We start from the raw sequence: 25,460 nt of genomic DNA, 5'->3' as shown, positions 1-25,460 counted from the left end.
CCTCTAAAGTGAGTTCCTGCCTTACGGAATGGCAGACCCCCACCCCTGGCCGAGACACCACAAAACATTCACTCGTCTAGATTTACTTTGGACTTGTAACAAGTGAACATGTAGGTGGTACCGAGGTAAATATGTTGCAAGCAGCCTATAGTGAGAGCTGACATAGGGACAATGTAATTCCTTCCATCCCTTCAAAGAATCCACTTCTCTGGTTTCTCCGAAGGTCTGATCCGTTTTGCCATCTCTTCACCACCCTTTTCGGAACGTCGAATCCAGGATTTTTCAAAGTGAGGGCCGCGGGCGGGTGTCATTAGGGTCGCGGAACGATCGCGCCGTTCCCAGTGGCCCCGATTGTGGGAGAAGCACCCAATGGCCACTACCAGCTTTTACATCGAGAATGGCAGCCGTTGCTGCCTTTTAAATGAAAATAAATGAGGCTATGTGCAGTCTTTCGGCTTTAAATGACAGCAGAGCGCAGGTCACGACCATGCACACTTGTATACCTTTTGATGTCAAATTACAGAGCACAGTTGCTTCCATTTTCCAGCTGCGGACAAGAGGACTATGAAGACACAGAGTTTTCTTAAAAATAAAAGACAGCCAGGGACTAAATAGGCAGTGTACCTACTGGACAGGATCTCAACAGAATCTGTTGCAGAGAGTTGCTGAAGAGTCCAAGGCAGGACAGAGCAGTGCTGGTGTTAGCTCTGTACAGAACTCCAGGGCCTTTGGTTAACAGCCTGCAAAGAAGAAACTTAACTCGGGAACAAAGCTGTATGAAGATAATTTCTTGAGGTATGGTTTTGCCAATTCTGCCAATGCAAAGAAGGATGCAAAGCCCATTTGTGTTATATGCAGGGACGTACTGGCAAATTGGAGGAGTAGTTTCAGGTTTTGAAAGAGAAGAGGTGGGTGAAAAATTCCTTTTGATGTTGAAACCCCAGAGTCAGTTGTTAACTTGGGGCTGACTCCAAATTCAAAGACTACACTACTGTAGCTACCAGAAGATAAACGGCGAGTAACCCTCCTCCCAGGACAAAGTAACCTGCTTGATTGGCACCCCTTCCACAAATATTTTTTTCTCCTTTTTATATATATTTAGAGTACCCAATTCATTTTTTCCAATTAAGGGGCAATTTAGCATGGCCAATCCACCTACCCTGCACATCTTTGGGTTGTGGAGGCAAAACCAACACAAACACAGGGAGAATGTGTAAACTCCACACAGGCAGTGACCCAGAGCTGGGATCGAACCTGGTACCTCGGCGCCGTGAGGCTGCAGGACAAACCCACTGCGCCACCGTGCTGCCTCTTCCACAAATATTTTACCCCATCACCACCGACATCAGTGGCAGCCGTGTGTACCATCTACGAGATGCACTGCAGTAACTCGCCAAGGTTCCTTAGACAGCACCTTCCAAACCTAAAACCTCTGCCAGCTAGAACAAGAGCAGCAGATACCTGGGAACCCCACCACTTGGGAGGTTCCCCTCCAAGTCATTCACCAACCTGCCTTGGAAATACATCGCTGTTCCTTCACTGTCGCTGGGTCAAAACACTGGAATTCCCTTCCAAAGAACACACTGTATGGACCTGCACCTCTGGGACTGCAGCGGTTCAAGAAGGCAGCTCACCTCCAGTTTCTGAAGGGCAACTAGGGATGGGCAATAAATGTTGGCATACTTGACCTCATCCTAACCAATCTGCCTGCTGCAGATGCATCAGTCCATGACAGTATCGGGAGAAGTGACCACCGCAGTCTTTGTGCAGACCAGCCTTCATTGAGGATATCCTTCATCGTGCTGTGTGGCACAACCACCGTGCTAAATGGTAGACTTTGAACAGATCTAGCAACTCAAAACTGGGCATCCATGAGGCGTTGTGGCCATCAGCAGCAGCGGAATTATATTCAATCACATCCTGCAACCTCATGGCCCGGCATATCCCCCACTCTACCATTACGACCAAGCCAGGGGGACCAACCCTGGTTCAATGAAGAGTGCAGGAGAGCATGCCAGATCAACATTAGGCACACTGAAAAATGAGGTGTCGACCTGGTGAAGCTACAACACAGGACTACATGTGTGCCAGACAGCATAAGCAGCAAGTAATAGACAAGAGCTAAGCGATTCCTCAACAAACAAATCAGATCTAAGCTCTGTAGTCCTGCCACATCCAGCCGTGAATAGTGGCGGACAATTAAACAACTCACTGGAGGAGGAGGCTCCACAATATCCCCATCCTCAATGATGGAGGAGCCCAGCACATATGGGCAAAAGACAAGACTGAGGCATTCGCAACAATCTTCGGCCAGAAGTGCCAAGTGGTTGATCCATCTTGGTCTCCTCCAGAGGTCCCCAGTATCACAGATGAAGGTCTTCAGCCAATACAATTCACTCCACATGATATTAAGAAATGGCTGAAGGCACTGAATACTGCAACGACTATGGGCCCCGTCAATATCCCAGCAATAGTACTGAAGACTTGTGCTCCAGAACTTGCAGCACCCCTAGCCGAGCTGTTCCAGTACAGCTACAACTGGCATCTACCAGCAATGTGGAAAGTTGCCCAGGTGTGTCCTGTACACAAGAAACAGGACAAATCCAACCCAGCCAATTACCGCCCGATCAGTCTAATCTCCACCATTAGCAACATGATGGAGGGAGTCGTCAACAGTGCTATCAAGCGGCACTTATTCAGCAAAAACCTACTCATGGACGCCGAGTTTGAGTTCCGCCAGGGTCACTCAGCTCTTGACCTCATTACAGCCTTGGTTCAAACATGGGACATAAGAGCTGAATGCCAGAGGTGAGGTGAGAATGACTGCCCTTGACATCAAGGCAGTATTTGACCGAGTATGGTATCAAGGAGCCCTAGCTAAACTGGAGTCAATGGGAATCAGGAGGAAAACTCTCCGCTGGTTGGAGTCATACTGGCACAAATGAAGATGTTGTGGCGGTTGGAGGTCAATCATCTCAACCCCAGGACATCACTGTAAGAGTTCCTGGGGGTAAGGTCCTTTGCCCAACCATCTTCAGCTGCTTCATCAATGACCTCCCTTCCATCATTAGGTCAGAAGTGGGGATGTTTGCTGATGACTGCACAATGTTCAGTACCATTCACAACTCTTCAGGTAATGAAACAGTCCATGTCCAAATGCAGCAAGACCGGGACAATATCCAGGTTTGGGCTGACGAGTGGCAAGTTACATTTACGCCTCACAAGTGGTGGGCAATGACCATCTCCCACAAGGATCTAACCACCACCCCATGACATTCAATGGCATTACCATCGTTGAATCCCCCACAAGCAACCTCCTGGGGGGGTTACCACTGATCAGAACTGAACTGGACTAGCCACATTAATATTGCGGCTACCAGGGCAGGTCAAAGGCTAGGAATCCAACAGCGAGTAACTCACCTCCTGACCATCCAAAGCCTGTCCACCATCTACAAGGCACAAGTCAGGAGTGTAATGGAATATTCTCCACTTGCCTGGATGAGTGCAGCTTCAACAACACTCAAGAAGTTCGACACCATCCAGGACAAAGGTAGACCACTTGATTGCTCCCCCTTCCACAAACATTCAAACCCTGCACCACCGATGAACAGTGGCAGCCAATGTGCCAGGTACAAGATGCACTGCAGTAACTCACCAAGATTCCTTAAACAACTTCCAAACCCACATCAACGACCATCTAGAAGGACAAGATACTGCAGATACCTGGGAACCCCACCACCTGGAGGTTTCCCCCCCCCCCCCCCCCAAGTCACTCACCACCCTGACTTAGAAATATATTGCCATTTCTTCACAGTAGCTGGGGCAACATCCTGGAACTCCCTCCCAATCAGCAGTGGGTGTACCTACACTTCAAGGATTGCGGCGGTTCAAGAAGGCAACTCACCACCACCTTCTGAAGGGTAACTAGGGATGGGCAATAAATGCTGGCCTAACCAGCGATGGCCACATCCCGTAAATGTAGTTTTAAAAAGCCAGCGATGCCAACATCCTGTAGTTAATAAAAATAATAGGCAAATAAGAATTATTTTGAACCTGAGGATTCAGGAGGAAATGTTAAGAGTCAAGAATGCAAAAAATGGATGTAAAGATGTACCTTAAAGTTTTCCCTCAGATCATCTTCTGCAAAGGATTTTGGAATCATGACAAAAATTCGAGTCAACTCTTCATCTTCAACATCACGGTGGCTGCCAGATCCTCTAGACTGTGCAATGAAGACCTGTTTTTTAAAAATTAAAATAAAATAAAATTTAGACAACTCAAAAAACAGCAACTCAAATTGCTGGAGCAGCAAACCTCACAGCAAACCCCATTTTACCTTGCACTAGAAATACAAATTGATAATGGCACAGCAGCAAAATTGGATCATCAGGGACCACAAACAATTGGTGCAGGGGTCTATCGCCTAAGCCAATGAAATTTAAGGGTACAGACTGATAAGCAAGTTGGGTCTTTCAGAGATAAATTACAAAAGAGAAAAACTGCAGCCGAGACAGGAAAAGAAAGAAAAACATATGAAATGTTTAAAAAAAACCTCCAGGAACAATTTAATAATAATAATTGCTTATTGTCACAAGTAGGTTTCAATGAAGTTACTGTGAAAAGCCCCTAGTCGCCACATTCCGGCGCCTGTTCAGGGAGGCCGGTACAGGAATTGAACCCGCACTGCTGGCATTCTTCTGCATTACAAGCCAGCTGTTTAGCCCAGTGCGCTAAACCAGCCCCATAATAGCTGGGGGAGTCAGATGCTACGAATCGTGATTCCCTTCTTGGTTTCTGCTGTATGGATTAGTATTCCAGGACCATAATCACAGGTTAACAGCAGATTGACATATGAATGAGCAATCCTAAATGGCCATGATGAGATTAATTCATACTAATTACATAAATGTAGCAAATTCAAGACATGCAATGGTGAGGTTAATGGCTAGAAGGGTAATCTTTTCAGTTGTGGCAAAGCAAATAGTATAAATGGTTCTGCAATTTGTGACAAATCTGAACTCATGGCATAATCATAAATTGCTTTTTGTTTTGAAAGCATTATTTCACTTGCCATTAGTTCAACAGAAATCTGTGTCTGTGTGAATTAAAAATAAGAAAATGTATTAGATGTAAACATTCTGCTTTTATCCTAAAGATTGAAACACACCTGCACTGCATATCATAAGCAACCAATCTAGATACACATATTGATTAGATTGAAAACTTAACATTGAAGGGTTTCCTTTATCTAAATCCAAGTGCATCTTGATTACTTTAGGATCAAGTACGTAAAAACATAATACGTCCAGGGCAGCCCCAAGTAAACCACTTAAAATGTTGACACCACAAAGCCTCTTGTATGGAGTAAACTTCTCAGCAAAGCTTCAAAGAGCCATTTGATATGCAACTCTGATTCGAAGTTAAGAAATTACATTTTGGGAATTCTCATTAGACCGGATCAAAAATTATTTTGATAAAATTGTTGGTATACAGATTCAGTAGGATTAGAAATCCAGCCTGGTTGGCTGTGGCTCCCCTCCGAAAATTACAATTTAATCAATATTCCCCCCCACACCCAAGAATACCTAATGCTGTTTTTAGTTCTAGCAGTGGCTGTGTGAAATTCTAATCAAACAATTAGATTGTTTAGAAATGCAAATCCAATCAAACCAAGCTAAAAGCCATGGACTCAAAATGTTAACTGTTTCTCTCTCCACAGATGCTGCTAGATCGGCCGAGTTCTTCCAGCAGTTTCTGTTTTTATGAATCACAATGATCTTCCTTTGTTCTAGGTTAACTTCAAACAAAGGAGTTTTCCATGATGAAATTAAATGAAAATCGCTTGTCAAAGTAGGCTTCAAATTAAGTTACTGTGAAAATGCACCAACTTCAATTTTACTAAGGCTCCTTGATGTCAAATGCTTCCCTGATGTCAAGGATTCTACCTCTTGAATTCAGCTCCTTTACTATGTGTGTACCAAGGCTGTCATAGGATCAGGAGCTGATTGCCCAAGGTAGAAACCAAACTAAGCAACGATGATCAGATTGTTGGGCAAGTACTGTCAACGATACCTAATAGTACTGTCAAGGACACCCACCATCACTTTGCTGATGATTGAGATTTGACCAATGGGTCGGAACTGGGCAGCACGGTAGCATAGTGGTTAGCACCGTGGCTTCAAATTGCCAGGGTCCCAGGTTCGATTCCCTGCTGGGTCACTGTCTGCGTGGAGTCTGCACGTTCTCCCCGTGGGTTTCCTCCAGGTGCTCCAGTTTCCTCCCACAGTCCAAAGACGTGCAGGTTAGGTGGATTGGCCATGCTAAATTGTCCTTAGTGTCCAAAAAGGTTAAGAGGGGTTATTGGGTTACGGGTCTAGGATGGAAGTGAGGGCTTAAGTGGGTCGGTGCAGACTCGATGGGCCAAATGGCCTCCTTCTGCACTGTATGTTCTAAAGGAAAGATTTGTCCTGCTTTATGTGGACTGGTAATGTTTGGGCAATTTTCCACATTTTTATGTAGATGGCTGTTTTGTAGCTGTACTGGAACAGCTTGGTTGAAGGTTTGGCTAGTTCTGGAGCACAAGTCTTCAGTACTACAATTGGGACATTGTCAGGGTCCATAGCTTTTGCTGTATCGTGTCTTCAGCTCTTTTTTAACATCACGTGGTGTGAATCAAATTGTCTTAAGACTGGAATCTGTGATGGAAACCTCAGGAGGTGGTGAGATAGGTCATCTACTGGACACTTTTGGCTGAAGGTGGTTGCAAAGGCTTCAACCCTGAATGTTGCACTCATCTGCAAAGATGGGGATATTAGTGGCGCCTCCACCTCTGGTTAGTTGTTTTATGTCCACCAGCACTCAACTGGAAAGAGGACTACAGGGATTTATCCATCGATTGTGGGTTCAATTTACCTCATGTGTAGAATTCTGCTTCTTAGTTTTATTTCCGCCTTAACTCCTGATCTCATGACAGCCTTGGTTCACCAGATTGACACCTCATTTTTAGGTATGCCTGCTGCTGCTCCTGGCATGCTCTCCTGCATTCCTCATTGAACCAAGGTTGATTTGCCCAGCTCAAATCTTAAGTGGTGCAAGAGATACGTAGGACCATTAGGTTACGAATTGTGGAATAGAATTCTGCTAATGACGATGGCACACAGTGCCTCATGAATGTCCAATTTTGAGCTGCTAGATCTGTTTACCCTATTTATCATGGTACCACACATCATGGACAGATGCATCTGCAACAGGTCGATTGGTGAGGATGAGGTCAAGTAGGTTTTTCCTCTCTTACTGGCTCTCTCACCACCTGCTGGAGACCCACTAAGGTAGAAGGGATCACAAGCTGAGGATAACTAAATAAGTAGCATTGAAAAAAAACACATTAAAAATGCAGAAATCATGAGACTTTAAAAAAGTGAAGGAGGAATGAGTCAGGTATCTATCAGGGTAAATGTGGTCATGGAGAAGTTTCCTGTGGCCATGATACAAGATAAAATGAATTTTGAATTTAAAGAGGAAAACCTCTGGTTGGGTAGTGTTACAGGGATGGGGGAAGTGGGCTTAGGTAGGGTGCTCTTTCAGAGTTGATAGGCTGAATGGCCTCCTGCATTGTAGGAATTTTAATTGGTAAAACAACAAATGGCACTTTAAAAAAATATATAAATTTTTCAACAGATTTTCAACAACCCCCCCCACACACACACAACAAAAAGAAACAAAAACACAGCAATCAAAAATTATACATTGGATTTCCTCCATATACTATAACCACCCATATGACATTTAAAAGCACCAATAGGGAAGCCCCCCCCCCCCCCCCCCCCGGCTGCTGCTGACCTCCTCCTAACGCTCCGCGAGATAGTCTAGGTACGGTTGCCACCGCCTGAGGAACCCCTGCACAGACCCTCGCAAGACAAACTTTATCCTCTCCAGCTTGATGAGCCCTGCCATGTCATTGATCCAAGCTTCCACACTAGGGGGCTTCACAACTTTCCATAATAGCAAAATCCTCCGCCGGGCTACCAGGGACGTAAAGGCCAGAATGCCGGCCTCTTTCACCTCCTGCACTCCCGGCTCATCTGTTACCCCAAATAATGCCAACCCCCAGATCGGCTTGACTCGGGCTTTCACCACCTTGGACATAGTCCTTGCAAAACCCCTCCAGTGCCGGGCACGACCAGAACATATGGACGTGATTTGCCGGGCTTCCCGAGCACCTCCCACTCCTGTCCTCCACCCCAAAGAACCTACTCAACCTCGCCCCTGTCATATGCGCTCTGTGAGTAACTTTGAACTGTATTAGGCTGTGCCTGGCGCAAGAGGAGGAAGAATTAACCCTACTCAGGGCATCAGCCCACAGGCCCTCATCTATCTCCTCCCCAAGCTCCTCCTCCCACTTGCCCTTTAACTCCTCCACCGAGGCCTCCTCCTCTTCCTTCAGCTCCTGGTAAATCACCAAAACTTTGTCTTCTCCAACCCATACACCTGAAATCACCCTGTCCTGAATCCCCTGTGCCGGGAGCAGCCGGAATTCCCTCACCTGCCACCTCACTTGCATGTACCTGAAAGCGTTTCCCGGGGGTAGCCCAAATCTCCTCCAGCGCCCCTAGGCTCGCAAACATCCCATCGATGAACAGGTCCCCCATTCCTCTAATCCCTGCCTGATGCCAGCTCCGAAACCCCCCATCCATCCTTCCCGGGACGAACCGATGATTCTCCCGAATCGGGGACCAAACCGAGGCTCCCACCTCGCCCCTGTGTCGCCTCCACTGCCCCCAGATCTTCAACGTCGCCGCCACCACCGGACTCGTGGTGTACCTTGTCGGCGGGAGCGGCAGCGGTGCCGTCGCCAGCGCCCTCAGGCTCGTGCCCACACAGGACGCCATCTCTAACCTCTTCCACGCCACCCCCTCTCCCTCCATTACCCACTTACGGATCATCGCCACATTGGCTGCCCAATAATAGCCGCACACATTCGGCAGCGCCAGCTCCCCCCCTGTCCCTGCTACGCTCCAGAAACACTCTCTTCACCCTTGGGGTCTTATTGGCCCATACAAAACCCATGATGCTCCTACTTACCCGTTTGAAAAAGGCCTTGGGGATCATAATGGGAAGGCACTGGAACACAAAGAGAAACCTCGGGAGGACCGTCATTTTGCCCGACTGCACCCTACCCGCTAGTGAGAGTGGCAGCATATCCCATCTTTTAAAATCCTCCTCCATCTGCTCCACCAACCACAAATTGAGCTTGTGCAGGGCCCCCCCCCAACTCCAAGCTCGTTGGATCCCTCGGTACCGAAAGCTCCTTTCCGCCCTCCTCAGCAGTAGCTCGTCTATCCCCCTTCCCTGGTCCCCTGAATGCACCACAAAGAGCTCGCTCTTCCCCACATTGAGTTTATACCCCGAAAGTCCCCAAACTCCCTTAGGATCCGCATGACCTCCGCCATCCCCTCCACTGGATCTGCCACATACATCAACAGGTCGACAGCATACAATGACACCCGGTGTTCCTCCCCCCACCCCGGACCAGTCCCCTCCATTTCCTGGACTCCCTTAGTGCCATGTCCAGAGGCTCAATTGCCAGTGCAAACAACAAGGGGGAACCCCTGCCTCGTCCCCCGGTACAGCCAAAAGTACTCCGACCTCCGCCGATTCGTAGCCACACTCACCACCAGGGCTCTATACAGCAGCCTGACCCAGCTGATGAACCCCCTCCCCGAACCCAAACCTCCACAACACTTCCCAAAGATAATCCCACTCCACCCGGTCAAAGGCCTTCTCCGCGTCCATCGCTTCCACTACCTCCGCTTCCCCCTCTACCGGGGGCATCATAATCACATTGAGGAGCCTCCGCACATTTGTATTTAATTGCCTACCCTTCACAAATCCCGTCTGGTCCTCATGGATCACCCCCGGGACACAGTCCTCAATTCTCGTAGCCAGCACCTTTGCCAGCAACTTAGCATCAACATTGAGGAGCGAGATCGGTCTATACGACCCACATTGCAGTGGATCTTTGTCCCGCTTCAGGATCAAAGAAATCAGCGCCCTGGACATTGTCGGGGGCAAGGTCCCCCCCTCCCTCACCTTATTGAAAGTCCTCACTAGCAACGGGCCCAGCAGATCCACGTATTTCCTGTAGATTTCAACCAGGAACCCATCCGGCCCCGGAGCCTTCCCCGCCTGCATGCTCCCCAATCCTTTAACCAGCTCCTCCAGCCCAATCGGCGCCCCCATACCAGCCACCTCCTCCTCCTCCACCCTCGGGAACCTCAGCCGATCTAAGAATCGTCGCATCCCCTCCTCCCCCGCTGGGGGCCCAGACCTGTACAGATCCCCATAGAAGTCCCTAATTACCTCGTTTATTCTCACCGCACTCCGCACCGTATTCCCCCCTCTATCCCTAACTCCACCAATCTCCCTCGCTGCCTCCCTCTTACGAAGCTGGCGTGCCAGCATCCGACTCGCCTTCTCCCCATACTCATACGTCGCCCCCTGCGCTTTCCTCCACTGTGCCTCTGCTTTCCATGTGGTCAACGGGTCGAACACCGCCTGGAGGTTCTGTCGCTCCCTGAATAGCCCCTCCTCGGGGGCCTCTGCATACCTCCTGTCCACCCTTAAAATCTCCCCCACCAACCTCTCCCTCTCTTCCCCGTGGGCCCTAATGGAGATTAGCTCTCCCCTGACCACCGCTTTCAGCGCCTCCCAGACTACCCCCACCTGCGTTGCCGTTGGCCTCCAAATATCTTTCAATGCACCCCCGCACACCTCCTCATCCCCCAACAGTCCCACATCAAGGCGCCACAGCGGGCGTTGGTCCCTCTCCTCCCCCAACTCCACCCAATGCGGGGCGTGGTCCGAGATGGCTATGGCCGAATATTCCGTTCCCTCCACTTTCGGGATTAGCACCCTACACAAAATGAAGTGGGCTCTATGGACGTGGGAAAAGGAGGAAAATTCCCTGGCCAGCGGCCTGACAAACCTCCATGGGTCCACTCCCCCCATCTGGTCCATAAACCCCCTGAGCACCTTGGCCGCAGCTGGCCTCTTACCCGTCCTGGACCTAGAGCGGTCCAGTGCTGGGTCCAGCACCGTGTTGAAGTCCTCCCCCATTATCAAGCTTCCTACCTCCAGATCCGGAATCCGACCCAGCATGCGTTTCATAAATCCAGCATCATCCCAATTCGGGGCATATACGTTCACCAGTACCACCCGCACCCCCTGCAACCTACCACTCACCATCACATATCGACCTCCATTATCCACTACAATATTCATTGCCTCAAACAACACCCGCTTCCCCACCAGTATTGCAACCCCTCTGTTCTTCGCATCCAGCCCTGAATGGAAGACCTGCCCTACCCATCCCTTTCTCAGCCGAACCTGATCTGCCACCTTCAAATGTGTCTCCTGGAGCATAACCACGTCTACCTTCAGTCCCTTTAAGTGCGCGAACACCCGGGCCCTCTTGACCGGCCCGTTCAGGCCCCTCACATTCCAAGTTATCAGCCGGATGGGGGGGCTACTCGCCCCTGCCCCTAGCCATCTCCTTTTCTAGGCCAGCCACGTGCCCGCGCCTTCCGCACCCTCCAGTCCCCCCAGGCGGCGGACTCCCGCCCCGACCACCTCTCCTACTTCCAGCTCCCCTTTGGCCAATGCAGCAGCAACCCTATTCCCCCCCTCCCCCCGCTAGATCCACATCTAGCCATTTTGCTCCCCCCATAACACTCCCGTTAAGTCAGCTGACCCCGGCCTCTCCCGCCATTCCATCGCCCCCCCCCCCCCAGTGAGAATCCCCCCTCCCCTTGGCAGTCAGTGTGCGCTCTTCTCCAACACCGCCCTCTTCCCCCCCCCCCCCTTCCCTAAGACGGGAAAAAGCCCGCGCTTTCCTGAGTCGGCCCCGCCCCTTCAGTCTATATAAAGTTCCATGCCTCATCGGACGTTTCAAAATAGTGGTGCCGATCTTGGAACGTGACCCACAATCGCGCTGTCTGCAGCATCCCGAACTTCACCCCCTTCCGATGGAGCACCGCCTTAGCCCGATTGAAACTAGCCCTCTTCTTAGCCACCTCTGCACTCCAGTCCTGGTAAATTTGGATCTCCGTGTTCTCCCACCTGCTGCTCCGCTCTTTATTGGCCCATCTCAGGACACACTCCCTGTCGATAAAGCGGTGGAACCGCACCAATACAGCCTGTTGGCTTTGGGTCTCCTAGCCAGGACCCGATGAGCCCCATCTAGCCCCAGGGGCCTCGGGAAAGCTCCCGTGCCCATCAGCAAATTGAGCATCGTGCTCATATATGCCCCGGCATCGGGCCCCTCCACTCCTTCAGGGAGACCCAGAATCCGAAGATTCTTCCTCCTCGACCTATTCTCCAGGTCCTCGAATTTTTCCGCCCACCTCTTGTGCAGCACCTCGTGCGCCTCCACCTTCACCGCCAGGCCCAAGATCTCATCCTCGTTCTCCGAGGCTTTTTGCCGCACCTCCTGGATCGCCGCCCCTTGGGCCTTCTGGGTCTCCACAGGCTTCTGAATCGCCGCCTTCATTGGCGCCAGCATTTCAGTCTTCAGCTCCTCAAAGCAGCGTTTAAGAAACTCCTGCTGCTCCTGCGACCACTGCGCCCATGCTGCTTGCTCTCCACCCGTCACCATCTTGCTTTTCCTCCCTTGCACTTTTCGCTGCCCCAAGATCACTTTTTTCACCGCTCCACTCCTGGTCCAATCCATATAATGTCAGGGGGACCTTGCTGTCACCTTCCCACACTGGAAGCCGTCGAACAATTGCCGTTGGGGCCCCTCTGGAGAGCCCAAAAGTCCGTTCCCGGTGGGAGCTGCCAAACGTGCGACCTACCTAGGCATAGCCGCAACTGGAAGTCCCCAACAAATGGCACTTAACGATGCATCGGTAAATCACAAAACAGTGTCACGACATAATAATCTTTATTGTCACAAGTATGCTTACATTAACACTGCAATGAAGTTACTGTGAAAAGCCCCTAGTCGCCACATTCTGGCACCTGTTCGGGTACACAGAGGTGATTTCAGAATGTCCAAATTACCTAACAGCACATCTTTCGGGACTTGTAGGAGGAAACTGGAGAACCCGGAGAAAACCCACGCAGACACGGGGAGAACGTGCAGACTCCGCAGAGAGTGACCCAAGCCGGGAATTGACCTGGGACCATGGCGCTGTGAAGCAACAGTGCTAACCACTATGCTACCATGCCTTATCCCAACAGTCCCATTAAAAATTAATGGGTGTGTGGATGCCTGCATCTTATAACGCAGTGTACAGACAATGCAAGTAAACGGGAGTAATTCAGCATTCTGCCTAGAATGTGTAATTGTATTCAATCTTCGGAGTCAGGCTGTGAGTGCTTGCAGAGGTAGTAGTAAAGTATAGTGCCAATGTCGGCATAACCCCGAGTTCAGACGGGCACAGTGCAAATATTGTAATGTGTGATGCTAATATTAGTCTTGTCTGCTGGGAAACAATGCTGTGATTTCTTATTTACCCTCTTTGAATAAGATCAATGCTCAATTTTGTCACTTTGCCCCATCTATCACTGGTCAGCATTCAGTCCAGCGCAGAGAATTTGCAAGAGGGACCTGAGATCAATGACAAACTAGACAAAACATTGGCCTGCCACCTTATACACTTGTAGGAGGAAACTGGAGAACCCGGAGGAAACCCACGCAGACACGGGGAGAACGTGCAGACTCCGCACAGACAGTGACCCAAGCCGGGAATTGACCTGGGACCATACACAACTGTACAGTAAGACTTCATATAGCAAAATTGCCATGGACAAACAGATGCCAACATTGCCCTTTAATCCACAGCTGCAGACAGCACAAATATATTTTTGCAACACTGGTAACATAGTATCTACCTGGCAAAGTGGAAAATTGCCCAGGTATGTCTTGTACACAAAAAGCAGGACAAATCCAACCCAGCCAATTACCGCCCTATCAATCTACTCTCAGTCATTGGTAAAGTGTTGGAAATGCTATCAAGTGGCACTTACTTAGCAATAACCTGCTCAGTGACGCTCAGTTTGGAATCTGCCAAGGTCACACGGCTCCTTACCTCATTACAGCCTTGGTTCAAATATGGACAAGAGAGCTGAATGCCAGAGGTAAGGTGAGAGCGACTGCCCTGGACATCAAGGCACAATAATAATAATCACTTATTGTCACAAGTAGGCTTCAATTAAGTTACTGTGAAGCCCCTACTTGCCACATTCCGGCGCCTGTTCGGGGAAGCCGGTACGGGGATTGAACCTGTGCTGCTGGCCTTGTTCTGCATTACAAGCCAGTTGTTTAGCCCACTGTGCTAAACCAACCCCAGAATTGACCACGTGTATGGCATCAAGGAGTCCAAGCTAAATTGGAGTCAATGGGAATCAGGATGAAAACTGTCCGCTGTTTGGAGTCATACCTAGCACAAAAGAAGAGGGTTGTGGTTGTAGGAGGTCAGTCATCTCAGTCCTGGGAGGTCCTCAGGGCAGTGTCCTAGCCTCAAACATCTTCAGCTGCTTCAATTACCTTCCTTCCAACACAAGGTCAGAAGTGGGGATGTTCGTTGATGATCGCAAAATACTCCGCACCATTCGCGACTCCTCAGGCACTGAAGCAGTCCACTTGCAAATGCAGCAAGACCTGGACAATATCCAGGCTTGGGCTGACAAGTGCCAGGCAGTGACCATCTTCAATTAGAGAGAATCAAACCATTGCCCCCTTGACATTCAACACCATCACCATCACGGCATTACCCCACTATCAACATCCTGCGAGTTACCATTGACCAGAAACTGAACTGGACTAGCCATAGAAATATTGTGGCAACATGAGCAGGTTAGAGGCTAGAAACCCTGTGGCGAGTAACTCACCTCCAAAGCCTGTCCACCATCTGCAAGGCACAAGTCAGTAGTGTGATGAAATACTCCCCATTTGCCTGGATGAGTGCAGCTCCAACACTCAAGAAGCTCGACACCATCCAGGACAAAGTAGCCCACTTGACTGGCACCCCTTCTACAAATATTCATCCCCTCCACCACCGACGCATAGTGGCAGCCATGTGTGCCAGGTACAAGATGCACTGCAGGAACTCACCAAGGCTCCTTAAGACAGCACTTTGCAAACCCACAATTGCTACCAGCTAGAAGGACAGGAGCAGCAGATACCTGGGGACTCGACCACCTGGAGGATCGTCTCTCAAGTCACTCACCATCCTGACTTGGAAATATATCGCCATTCCTTCACTGCCACTGGGTCAAAATTCTAGAACTCCCTCCCTAATAGCACAGTGGATGTACCTACACCACATGGACTTCAGCAGTTCAAGAAAGCAGCTCACCACCACCAACGTCTCAAGGGCAATTAGGGATGGCTGAGCCAGCAAAGCCCACACTTGTAAAAATGAATTTAAAAAATAACACTATATCACTTCATACCTAAAGTTGCTTTGCCACCTGTTATGTACGTCCAAAAATGATGTCTGCTATTTCGCAGTCAGAAATTTGGTCTTTGCTTGAGCATCATGCAGAGGCACAATATTCGATTCCCTGAGCATGTGGAAGAGCAGCTGCTTCCCCAGTTACTGACTTCCCAAATAGGCAAAAGTGGCAGAATGAGGTGGCCCCAAGCACTAATCAATCTCACACCAAAACTTACTCACTCAAAAGAGTACATGAGACCAATGTGTGAACCTGGAGTGATGCATGTCAGGCTAAGAACATGACACATTTAAAAATACCAATGAACTGGATACACTCCAGGATAAACCCTGGGCGAGCACAGGTGTGGCATTAAGTCTAATATCAGTGGTAGGAAAATTATTAGAAAAAGTTCTGAGGGACAGAATTAATCTCCACTTTGGAGATGCAAGGATTAATCAGGGATAGTCAGCATGACTTTGTCAGGGGGAGATGAGGTCTGACAAATTTGTGTATATGAGGGCAGTGCCACTGATGTAGTCTATATGGACTTCAGTAAGGCTTTTGACAAGGTCCTGCATGAAAGACTGGACAAGAGTCTATGGGATCCAGGGCAATTTGGTCAATTGGATTCAAAATTGGCTTTGTGGCAGGAAGCAGAGTGTGATAGTCAATGGTTGTTATTATGATTGTAAGCATTTGTCCAGTGATGTACCACAGGGATCGGTGCTGGGTCCCTCGCTGTTTGCATTGCACATCAATGATCTAGATGTGAAAATAGGAAGAATGATCAGTAAGTTTGCAGCTGACATGAAAATTGGTGGTGTGGTAAATAGTGAAATAGCGAGGAGGAAACCCTTGGCTAACAGGACGATATAGACGGGCTGGTCAGAACGACAGAACTGCAGCAAATGGCATTTAACCGAAAAGTGTGAGGTGATGTACTGGGGGGGGGGGGGGCGGAATTAATAAAAGCATGGGAATACACAACAAACGGTTGGTCATTAGGAAGTACAGAGGACCAGAGGTGCAGGTCCACAAATCCTGATGGTCAGCAGGCAGAAAAGGTGATTAAGTAGACACATGGGATCTTTGCCTTTGTTAGCTGAGCACAGATATACGAGCAGGGTGGTTATGATGGAGCTGTAGAAAACTCTTGTTAGGCCACAGCAAGCTAGATGTACAGTGTGCAGTTCTGGTTTCCACATTATAGAAAGGGTGTGATTGCATTGGAGAGGGTGCAGAAGAGATTCACCAGTATGTTGCCTGGGTTGGGGCATTTCAGCTTTGAAGAGAGGCTGGTTAGACTGGATTGTTTTCCTTAGAGCAGAGAAGGCTGCAGGGGGCACCTGTTCAAGGTGTACAAAATTATGAGGAACATAGATATGAAGGAACTTTTCCCTCAATAACCAGGGGTATAGATTTAAGGGAAGGGGCAGGATATTTAGTGGGGATTTGAGGAAAAGTTTTTTTTCTGGGCACCTGGAACTTGCTGCCTGAAAAAGAGTGGCAGAGACAGGAACTCTCAACATTTAAAGAGCAGTTAGACGAGCAATTGAAACATCATAGTATACAAGATTACTGATCAAGTGGTGGAAAACAGAACAAGATGGTGCTTGATGGCTGGCAGACACAATGGGCCAAAGGGCCTCTTTTTGTGCTGTAAACTCTTATGACTCTTAACTCAGTGAGACATGAGCAGATTTTTAAAAAAACAACAGTAGACCAAGCCTGAGAATAGGAGTGGGAACTGATCAAGACTCAGCGAATAAAGAGGAAATTTCCTGAATCAGAAGGTGGCCACTTTACAGGCAAAGAGTCACAATAGTCGACGGTTGGCCATCCTGAGGAATAGAAAGAGGCAGGAAGTGCAGGAATATTTAAGATGTGTGCAACTCTCAAACTGGTGCTCAGCACTGGAGTCTGTTGCAGCTATCAACACCAGTGCCGGGCATGACCAAAACATATGGATATGGTTCGCCGGGCTCCCTGAGCACCTTCCACATCTGTCCTCTACCCCAAAGAACCTACTCAACCTCGCCCCCATCAAGTGCGCTCTGTGGACCACCTTAAATTGCATCAGGCTGAGCCTGGCACACGAGGAGGAGGAATTAACCCTACCTAGGGCATCAGCGCTTCCCCCTCTTCTTTCAACTCCTGGTGTATTTCCGACACCTTGCCCTCCCCGACCCATACACCAGAGATCACCCTATCTTGAACTTCTTGTGCCGGGAGCAACGGGAATTCCCTCACCTGTCGCCTCACAAAAGCCCTCACCTGCATAGATCTAAAGGCATTTCCCAGGGGTAACTCAAACTTCTCCTCCAGTGCCCCTAGGCTCGCAAACGTCCAGTCGATGACCAGGTCCCCCATTCTTCCAATCCCTGCCCGATGCCAGCTCTGGAACCCCCCGTCCATCTTCCCCGGGACAAACCGGTGGTTACCCCTGATCGGGGACCACACCGATGCTCCCATTGCACCCCGGTGCCATCTCCACTGGCCCCAGATCCTTAGCGTTGCCGCCACCACCGGGCTCGTGGTATACTTTGTCGGCGAGAGCGGCAGCGGTGCCGTCACCAACGCCCCCAGGCTCGTTCCTTTACAGGACGCCATCTCCATCCTCTTCCATACCGCCCCCTCTCCCTCCATAACCCACTTGCGGATCATCGCCACATTTGCTGCCCAGTAGTAGCTCCCCAGGTTTGGCAGCGCCAACCCTCCTCGGTCCCTACTGCGTTCCAGGAACCCTCTCCTTACTCTCGGGGTCTTATTCGCCCACACAAACCCCATAATACTCCTGCCTACTCTCTTAAAAAAGGCCTTAGTGATCACGATGGGAAGGTATTGAAACACAAACAGAAACCTCGGAAGGGCCACCATTTTGACCGACTGTACTCTACCCGCCAGCGAGAGTGGTAACATGTCCCATCTTTTGAAATCCTCCTCCATTTGCTCCACCAACCTCGTCAGATTCAGTTTATGTAGGGTCCCCCAACTCCTGGCTATCTGGATCCCCAGATACCGAAAGCTCCCCTCCGCCCTCCTCACCTGTAGGTCCCCTATCCCTCTTTCTTGGTCCCCCGCCTGTAATACAAAGAGCTCACTCGTCCCTACATTGAGCTTATAGCCCGAAAACTCCCTTAGAGTCTGCATGACCTCCACCATCCCCTCCATTGGATCCGCCACGTACAGCAACAGGTCATCCGCATATAGCGACACCCGATGCTCTTCTCCCCCTCCAACCACCCTCTTCCATTTATTAGACTCCCTCAATGACATGGCCAATGGTTCGATCGCCAATGCGAACAGGGGGCACCCCTGCCTCGTCCCTCGGTACAGTCGAAAGTACTCAGACCTCCGCCGGTTCATCACTGCACTCGCCATCGGGGCTCTGTAAAGGAGCTTAACCCAATTGATAAACCCTACCCCGGACCCAAACCTGCGCAGCACCTCCCAGAGGTACTCCCACTCTACTCGGTCAAAGGCCTTCTCCGCGTCCACAGCTGCCACTATCTCCGCCTCTCCCTCCTCCGATGGCATCATTATCACGTTTAAGAGCTGCCGCACATTGGCATTTAGTTGCCTGCCCTTTACAAATCCCGTCTGGTCCTCGTGGATTACCCTCAGGTCACAGTCCTCGATCCTCGTGGCCAGTACTTTTGCCAGCAACTTTGCATCCACATTGAGGAGCGAGATCGGCCTATGCGATCCACATTGCAGTGGGTCCTTGTCCCGCTTTAGGATCAAAGAAATTGTCGCTTCCGACATTGTCGGGGGCAGGGTCCCCTCCTCTCTTGCCTCATTAAAGGTCCTCACCAGTAGCGGGGCCAACAGGTCTGCGTACTTCCTGTAGAACTCCACCGGGAATCCGTCCGGTCCCGGGGCCTACCCCACCTGCATGCTCCCCAAACCCTTGCTCAGCTCCTCCAACCCAATTGGTGCCCCCAAACCAGCCGCCTCTTGCTCCTCCACCCTCGGGAATCTCAGCTGATCTAGGAATCGTCTCATCCCCTCTTCCCCCGCTGGGGGCTGGGATCTGTACAGCTCCTCATAGAAGGCCTTGAATACCTTGTTTATTTTCGTCGCACTCCGAACCGTGGCTCCCCTTCCATCTTTGACTCCCCCTATTTCCCTCGCTGCCATCCTCTTATGGAGCTGGTGTGCCAGCATCCGACTAGCCTTTTCCCCATACTCGTAGGTCGCCCCCTGCGCTTTCCTCCACTGTGCCTCCGCCTCCCCTGTGGTCAACAGGTCAAACTCCGTCTGGAGCCGTCGTCTTTCCCCAAGTAGTCTTTCCTCCGGGGCCTCTGCGTATCTCCTGTCCACTCTCAAAATCTCCCCCACTAACCTCTTCCTTTCCATACCCTCTGTCTTCTCCCTATGAGCCCTAATGGAAATTAGCTCTCCCCTGATCACCGCCTCCCATACCACCCCCACCCGCACCTCCCCGTTGTCGTTGGCCTCCAAGTACCTTTCGATACACCCCCTCACCTTCCCACACACCACCTCGTCCGCCAGCAGTCCCACATCCAGCCGCCACAACGGGCGTTGGTCCCTCTCCTCTCCCAGCTCGTGGGGGGCATGGTCCGAAACGGCTATAGCCGAATACTCCGGCCCCTCCACCCTCGGGATGAGCGCCATACCCAGAACAAAGAAATCTATCCGGGAGTAGGCTTTGTGTACATGGGAGAAGAAAGAAAATTCCCTGGCCTGCGGCCTTGCAAACCGCCATGGGTCCACTCAGCGGTCTAGTGCTGGATCCAACACTGTATTGAAGTCCCCTCCCATTATCAGACCTCCTATCTCCAGGTCCAGAATGCCCCCCCCAACATGCGCTTCATGTGGGCAGCACGGTAGCACAAGTGATTAGCACTGTGGCTTCACAGCGCCAGGGTCCCAGGTTCGATTCCCCGCTGGGTCACTGTCTGTGCGGAGTTTGCACGTTCTCCCCGTGTCCGCGTGGGTTTCCTCCGGGTGCTCCGGTTTCCTCCCACAGTCCAAAGACGTGCAGGTTAAGTGGATTGGCCATGCTAAATAATTACCCGTAGTGTCCATAAGGGTTGGGAGGGGTTATTGGGTTGCGGGGATAAGGTGGAAGTGAGGGATTAATGTGGGTCGGTGCAGACTCGATGGGCCGAATGGCCTCCTTCTGCACTGTATGTATGTTCTATGTTCTATGAATCCTACATCATCCCAGTTCGGGGCGTATACGTTTACCAACACCACCCACATCCCTTGCAGCCTACCGCTCACCATTACATATCACCCTCCATTGTCCGCTACAATAGTCTTGGCCTCAAATGACACCCGCTTTCCCACCAATATTGCCACCCCTCTATTCTTCGCGTCCAGTCCCGAGTGGAATACCTGTCCTACCCATCCCTTTCTTAGCCTGACCTGGTCCGCCACCTTCAAGAGTGTCTCTTGGAGCATGGCCACGTCCGCCTTCAGTCCCTTTAAGTGCGCGAACACTCGAGCCCTCTTCACCGGCCCATTCAGGCCCCTCACATTCCATGTTATCAGCCGGATTGGAGGGGCTCTCACCCCCCCACGCCACGCCGACTAGCCATCGTACCCATCGCCTAACCTTTCTGGTTAGTCCCGTGTCCACGCCTCCCTCACCCTCCAGTCCCCCAGAGGGGGGATCCCCGTCCCGACCACCTCTTCTGTGTCCCATTCTCTTTCAGCCAGTGCAGCAGCAACCCTTTCCCCCCCCCGCCAGACCCATCGAGCTTTTTTGCTCCCCCCATGTCACTCCCCTAAGGCAGCTGACGCCTGCGGACCCCGGCTTCCCCCGCTGTCCCATTGACCTCCCCGCGTGGGAGTCTCCCAATCCATATGCATTCCTTCGTTCCCCTTCCCGCGCGCAGGAAAACACCCCGCGCTTTCCAAAGCCCGCTCCGCCCCCCTCTGGCGCAGCTCCTGTCGCAGCCTTGTCTCTCTCCCCCAGCCCATGTAACATTTCTTGCGCATGATTGACCCCCTATATACAACAACCATCATACATCAAACCTCAAAACATCCCCCCTACCCTCACAAACCCACAGTTAGAGTCCAACTTTTCGGCTTGTACAAAGGTCCACGCCTCTTCAGGCGTTTCAAAGTAATAGTGTTGGCCCTTGTATGTGACCGACAGTCGCACTGGCTGCAGCATTCCGAATTTCACTTCTTTCCGGTACAACGCTGCTTTGGCCCGGTTGAAACCCACTCTCCGCTTTGCAACCTCAGTGCTCCAGTCCGGGTATATTCGGATCTCTGCATTGTCCCACTTACTGCTCCGCTCCTTCTTGGCCCATCTCAGGACCCACTCTCTGTCCGTGAACCGGTGGAACCTCACCACCATCGCCTTTGGCGGCTCATTTGCCTGGGGCTTCTTCGCCAGCACCCGATGTGCCCCATCCAACGCCAGCGGCCTCGAAGGGGCCTTCGTGCCCATCTTCGCCTCGAGCATCGTGCTCGCATATGCCCCGGCATCAGCCCCCTCCACTCCCGCAGGGAGACCCAGGATTCGCAGATTCTTTCTCCTCGACCTGTTCTCCAGGTCTTCCGAGTCTTCCCGCCCACCTCTTGTGTAGCGCCTCGTTCTGCTCCACTCTCACCGTCAGGCCCACGAGCTCGTCCTCGTTCTGACTGACTCTTTTCTGTACCTCCTGGATCTTAGCTTCGTGGACCTTCTGGGTGATCCCGAGTCCTTCAATTACCGAAAGCATAGGCGCCAACATCTCCTTGCGCATCTCCTCACACTGCTCCTCGAAGCAGCGCTTGATGAACTCCTGCAGCTCCCCTTTGTCCCTGCCCGCCGCCATTTTGTTTGCTTTCCCTCGCTTCTCCCGTTGCTCCAGTGCCGTTCCTTTGGCCGTTACACTTCTGGTCCGTTTAAAAAGTCTATGGAAACTCCTGAAAAAGGTCTGAGAGTCAGTTCCAGACGGGAGCTGCCGAATGTGCGACCTACTCCTCCATGGCCGCCACCGGAAGCCTCGTCCCTGCTTCTTCAATGGCCTTGGTAGATCTTTTCACAGTTGTTCCCTCTGCTGCTAGAATTCACCTTTGATAGAGTCAAGTCAGATTTCAGCTTTAAGCTTGCCCTTCCCCCGCCTGCATGATGGAAGAGGCTTTCATCTAAACCTGCAGCCAAAGCCAAATATTTTACTGTTTCTGCCGGGTCTGGTAGCCAAAAGACATAACATTCCTGGGGGACACTGTCAGGGGAATGCTGCAGTCTTCTTGCCACACCGGGAAATGTCAAACAAATGACGTGGGGGCCCTGTAAAAGGGCTCAAAAGTCCGTTCCAAGCGGGAGCTACCGAATATCCGACCTAGCTCTGCATAGCCGCACCCTGAAGTCCCACTGTAGTGATTCTATGATTTTGGAGTAATATATTAGTTTGGATAGAAGACTATTTAATGGGCAGGCAGCAAGTAGTGAGATAATCGGGGAATTTTCTAGTTGGCAGATTGTGACAAGTGGAGTGCAATAAGGATCAATACTCAACAATTTACAATTGTGAGGATACAAAGAGGCTGCCAACAAGTTTAGACAGGTTAAATGAATGGACAACAAGGTGGTAGATGGACTATAATGTGGATAAGTGTGAGGTTATTCAATTTGATTGTAAGACTAGGAAAGCAGAATTTTTGTAAAGAGGTTTGAAACTTGTAAATGCTGACGTGAAGAGGGACTTGCATGTACAAGGAGCACAAAGCGAGGATGCAGGAACAGAAAACTACATTTTGGGATTTATTGCAAGGGGATTGGAGTACAAGAATAATTTTACAGGGTTATTGTGAGACAGTTCACAGTTTTAGTCTCACTAGATTGGTTCCTGGGATGACAAGGTTGTTTTGTGATGAGATGCTGAGTAAACTGGGCCCATACTCTTTGCAGTTAAGATGATTGAAAGGTGATAAATATCATTGATAAATACAGGATTCTGAAGGGACTTGTCAAGGTAGACACAGAGGTTGTTTCCTTTCGCTGAGGAATCCAAACACTGGGGCACAGAGTCAGGGTAAGGGGCTGATGATTTAAGTGTAAGAGGAGGAGAATTTTCTTCACTGAAGTTCTCTACTCCAGAAGGTTGGCAGTGCTCCATAGTTGAACATATTAAAGGCTCAGAGATATTTTTAACTTCAGCGAATCACGGGATACAAAGGGCAGGTAAAAAAGTGGGTTGAAGCTGAAGATCAGCTATGATCATACCGAGTGTCAGAGCATGCTCAATGGGCTGCTGCTCCTACTTCTTATGTTGTCGTGAGAAATTCACTATTGTTGTCAGGAGGGTTTAAATTAAATTGTAGAATCATAGAATTTACAGTGCAGAAGGAGGCCATTCGGCCCATCGAGTCTACACCAGCCCTTGAAAGAACACCCTACCTAAGCCCACACCTCCACCGGATACCCATAACCCAGTAACCGCACCTAAGGGGCAATTTAGCATGGCCAATCCTCCCAACAGGCACATCTTTGGACTGTGGGAGGAAACCGGAGCACCCGGAGGAAACCCACGCAGACAAGGGGAGAAAGTGCAAACTCCACACAGTCACCCGAGACTGGAATTGTACCTGGGTCCCTGGAGCTGTGAGTCAGCAGTGCTAACCACTGTGCCACCGAGGGGGTGGACACCAGCATATAGAAGTAGAAGTGGACTAAGGTGCATAAAGGAGAGAGTGCATTGGATAATACTAGGAGAAGGTAGTAGTATATCAGGTAGAAGCAGATTAAGAACTACAAGAGATACAAGATGGGTTTAGAACGGTTGCATGCAAACACAAGTGCCACAAACTGGCGAGGGAGAAATACAAATGTGGGAGTATGACATACTGGCAATAATGCAAATGGTGGGTGAAAAATGATGATGGCTAGGTGTTTTATTTTCATGGATACAAGCAAACTGCTTAGAAAAGATAGGGCTGGAAATGGGGAGGTGGAGTTCTCATTTCTAAGCAGCACTCTTACAGATGGAAACCTGAAATGAAAAATCAGATTTTCTATTTTTTTTACAAACCTGACTTAAATTGTATAATTCTGTGTGTAGGATCTTTGGTAGACAAAGGGAGCGGTAATGGTTGGAGCAAAGAGACAAAGCATTTGCCCAGAGAGAGTGTAAATACCAGTACAATGAAAACGAGATTCATGCTTTGCCTTCAATAGCATAAATCACATTTCTACACTCCTGCAGTTGAAACGCTAACTCATTTTTCTTCCCACATGTTGAGTATTTGCTACTTATTTATCTACCCTATATCTTAAATATTGGAGTGTCTGGATATTCTTCCTTGTTTATCCAGTCTTAATTCTCGTTCTCATTACAATTGGCGTCCATTCTCAGTCAAGTACCTTCGATTATTACAACCACCCATTTGGCCCGGGGAAGATGGACGGCGGGTTTCGGGCGTGGCAGAGGTGGGAAGGATGGGTGACTTGTTCCTGGAAGTTGGCTTCGCGAGCATGAGGGCGCTGGAGGAGAAGTTCGGGCTGGTAGGGGAAATGACTTTCGGTACTTGAAGGTGCAGGATTTTGTACGTAGACAGGTCCCGTCCTTTCCATGTCTACCACCAAGGGGGATCCAGGACAGAGTAGTTTCCAGGGGAGAGGTAGGAGAGGGGAGAGTCTCGGATATTTATAAGGAGCTTATGGGAGCAGAGGACACAGGGACCAAGAAACTGAAACTCAAGTGGGAGGAGGAGCTTGGTGGGGAGGCGTATGGGCAAGACGCTCTGAGGAGAGTAAATGCAACCGCAACATGTGCTAGGCTCGGCCTGATTCAGTTCAAGGTAGTTCACCGGGCCCACATGACAGTGGCCCGGATGAGTAAATTCTTTGGGCTGGAGGACAAGTGTGCTAGATGTGCGGGAGGACCAGCGAAACATGTCCACATGTTCTGGGCGGTGCCCAAAACTCAGGGGGTTCTGGCAGGGATTTGCAGACGTCATGTCCTGGGTACTGAAAACAAGGGGGGGGGCGATGAGTCCAGAGGTGGCGATTTTTGGGGTGTCGGAGGACCCGCGAGTCCAGGAGGGGA

The 25,460-nt window shown here is 50.2% G+C and overlaps 1 protein-coding gene across 2 annotated transcripts in view; it reads right to left on the bottom strand.

The window, feature by feature from the left end:
- Nucleotides 1-25,460, bottom strand: part of rbm45 (RNA binding motif protein 45) — a 59,007-nt gene that overhangs the window by 25,906 nt on the left and 7,641 nt on the right. For both annotated transcript variants that reach the window (XM_072477108.1, XM_072477099.1), the window contains exon 2: nt 4,115-4,237. In XM_072477108.1, coding sequence (XP_072333209.1) covers nt 4,115-4,237 — 123 coding nt within the window. The remainder of the gene's footprint in view (nt 1-4,114; nt 4,238-25,460) is intronic.

Source organism: Scyliorhinus torazame, chromosome 2 (assembly GCF_047496885.1).
Source record: "Scyliorhinus torazame isolate Kashiwa2021f chromosome 2, sScyTor2.1, whole genome shotgun sequence".
Classification (NCBI taxonomy): Eukaryota; Metazoa; Chordata; class Chondrichthyes; order Carcharhiniformes; family Scyliorhinidae; genus Scyliorhinus; species Scyliorhinus torazame.
Note: the sequence above shows the minus strand (reverse complement) of the source record. Positions and strands in the feature narration are given on the sequence as shown.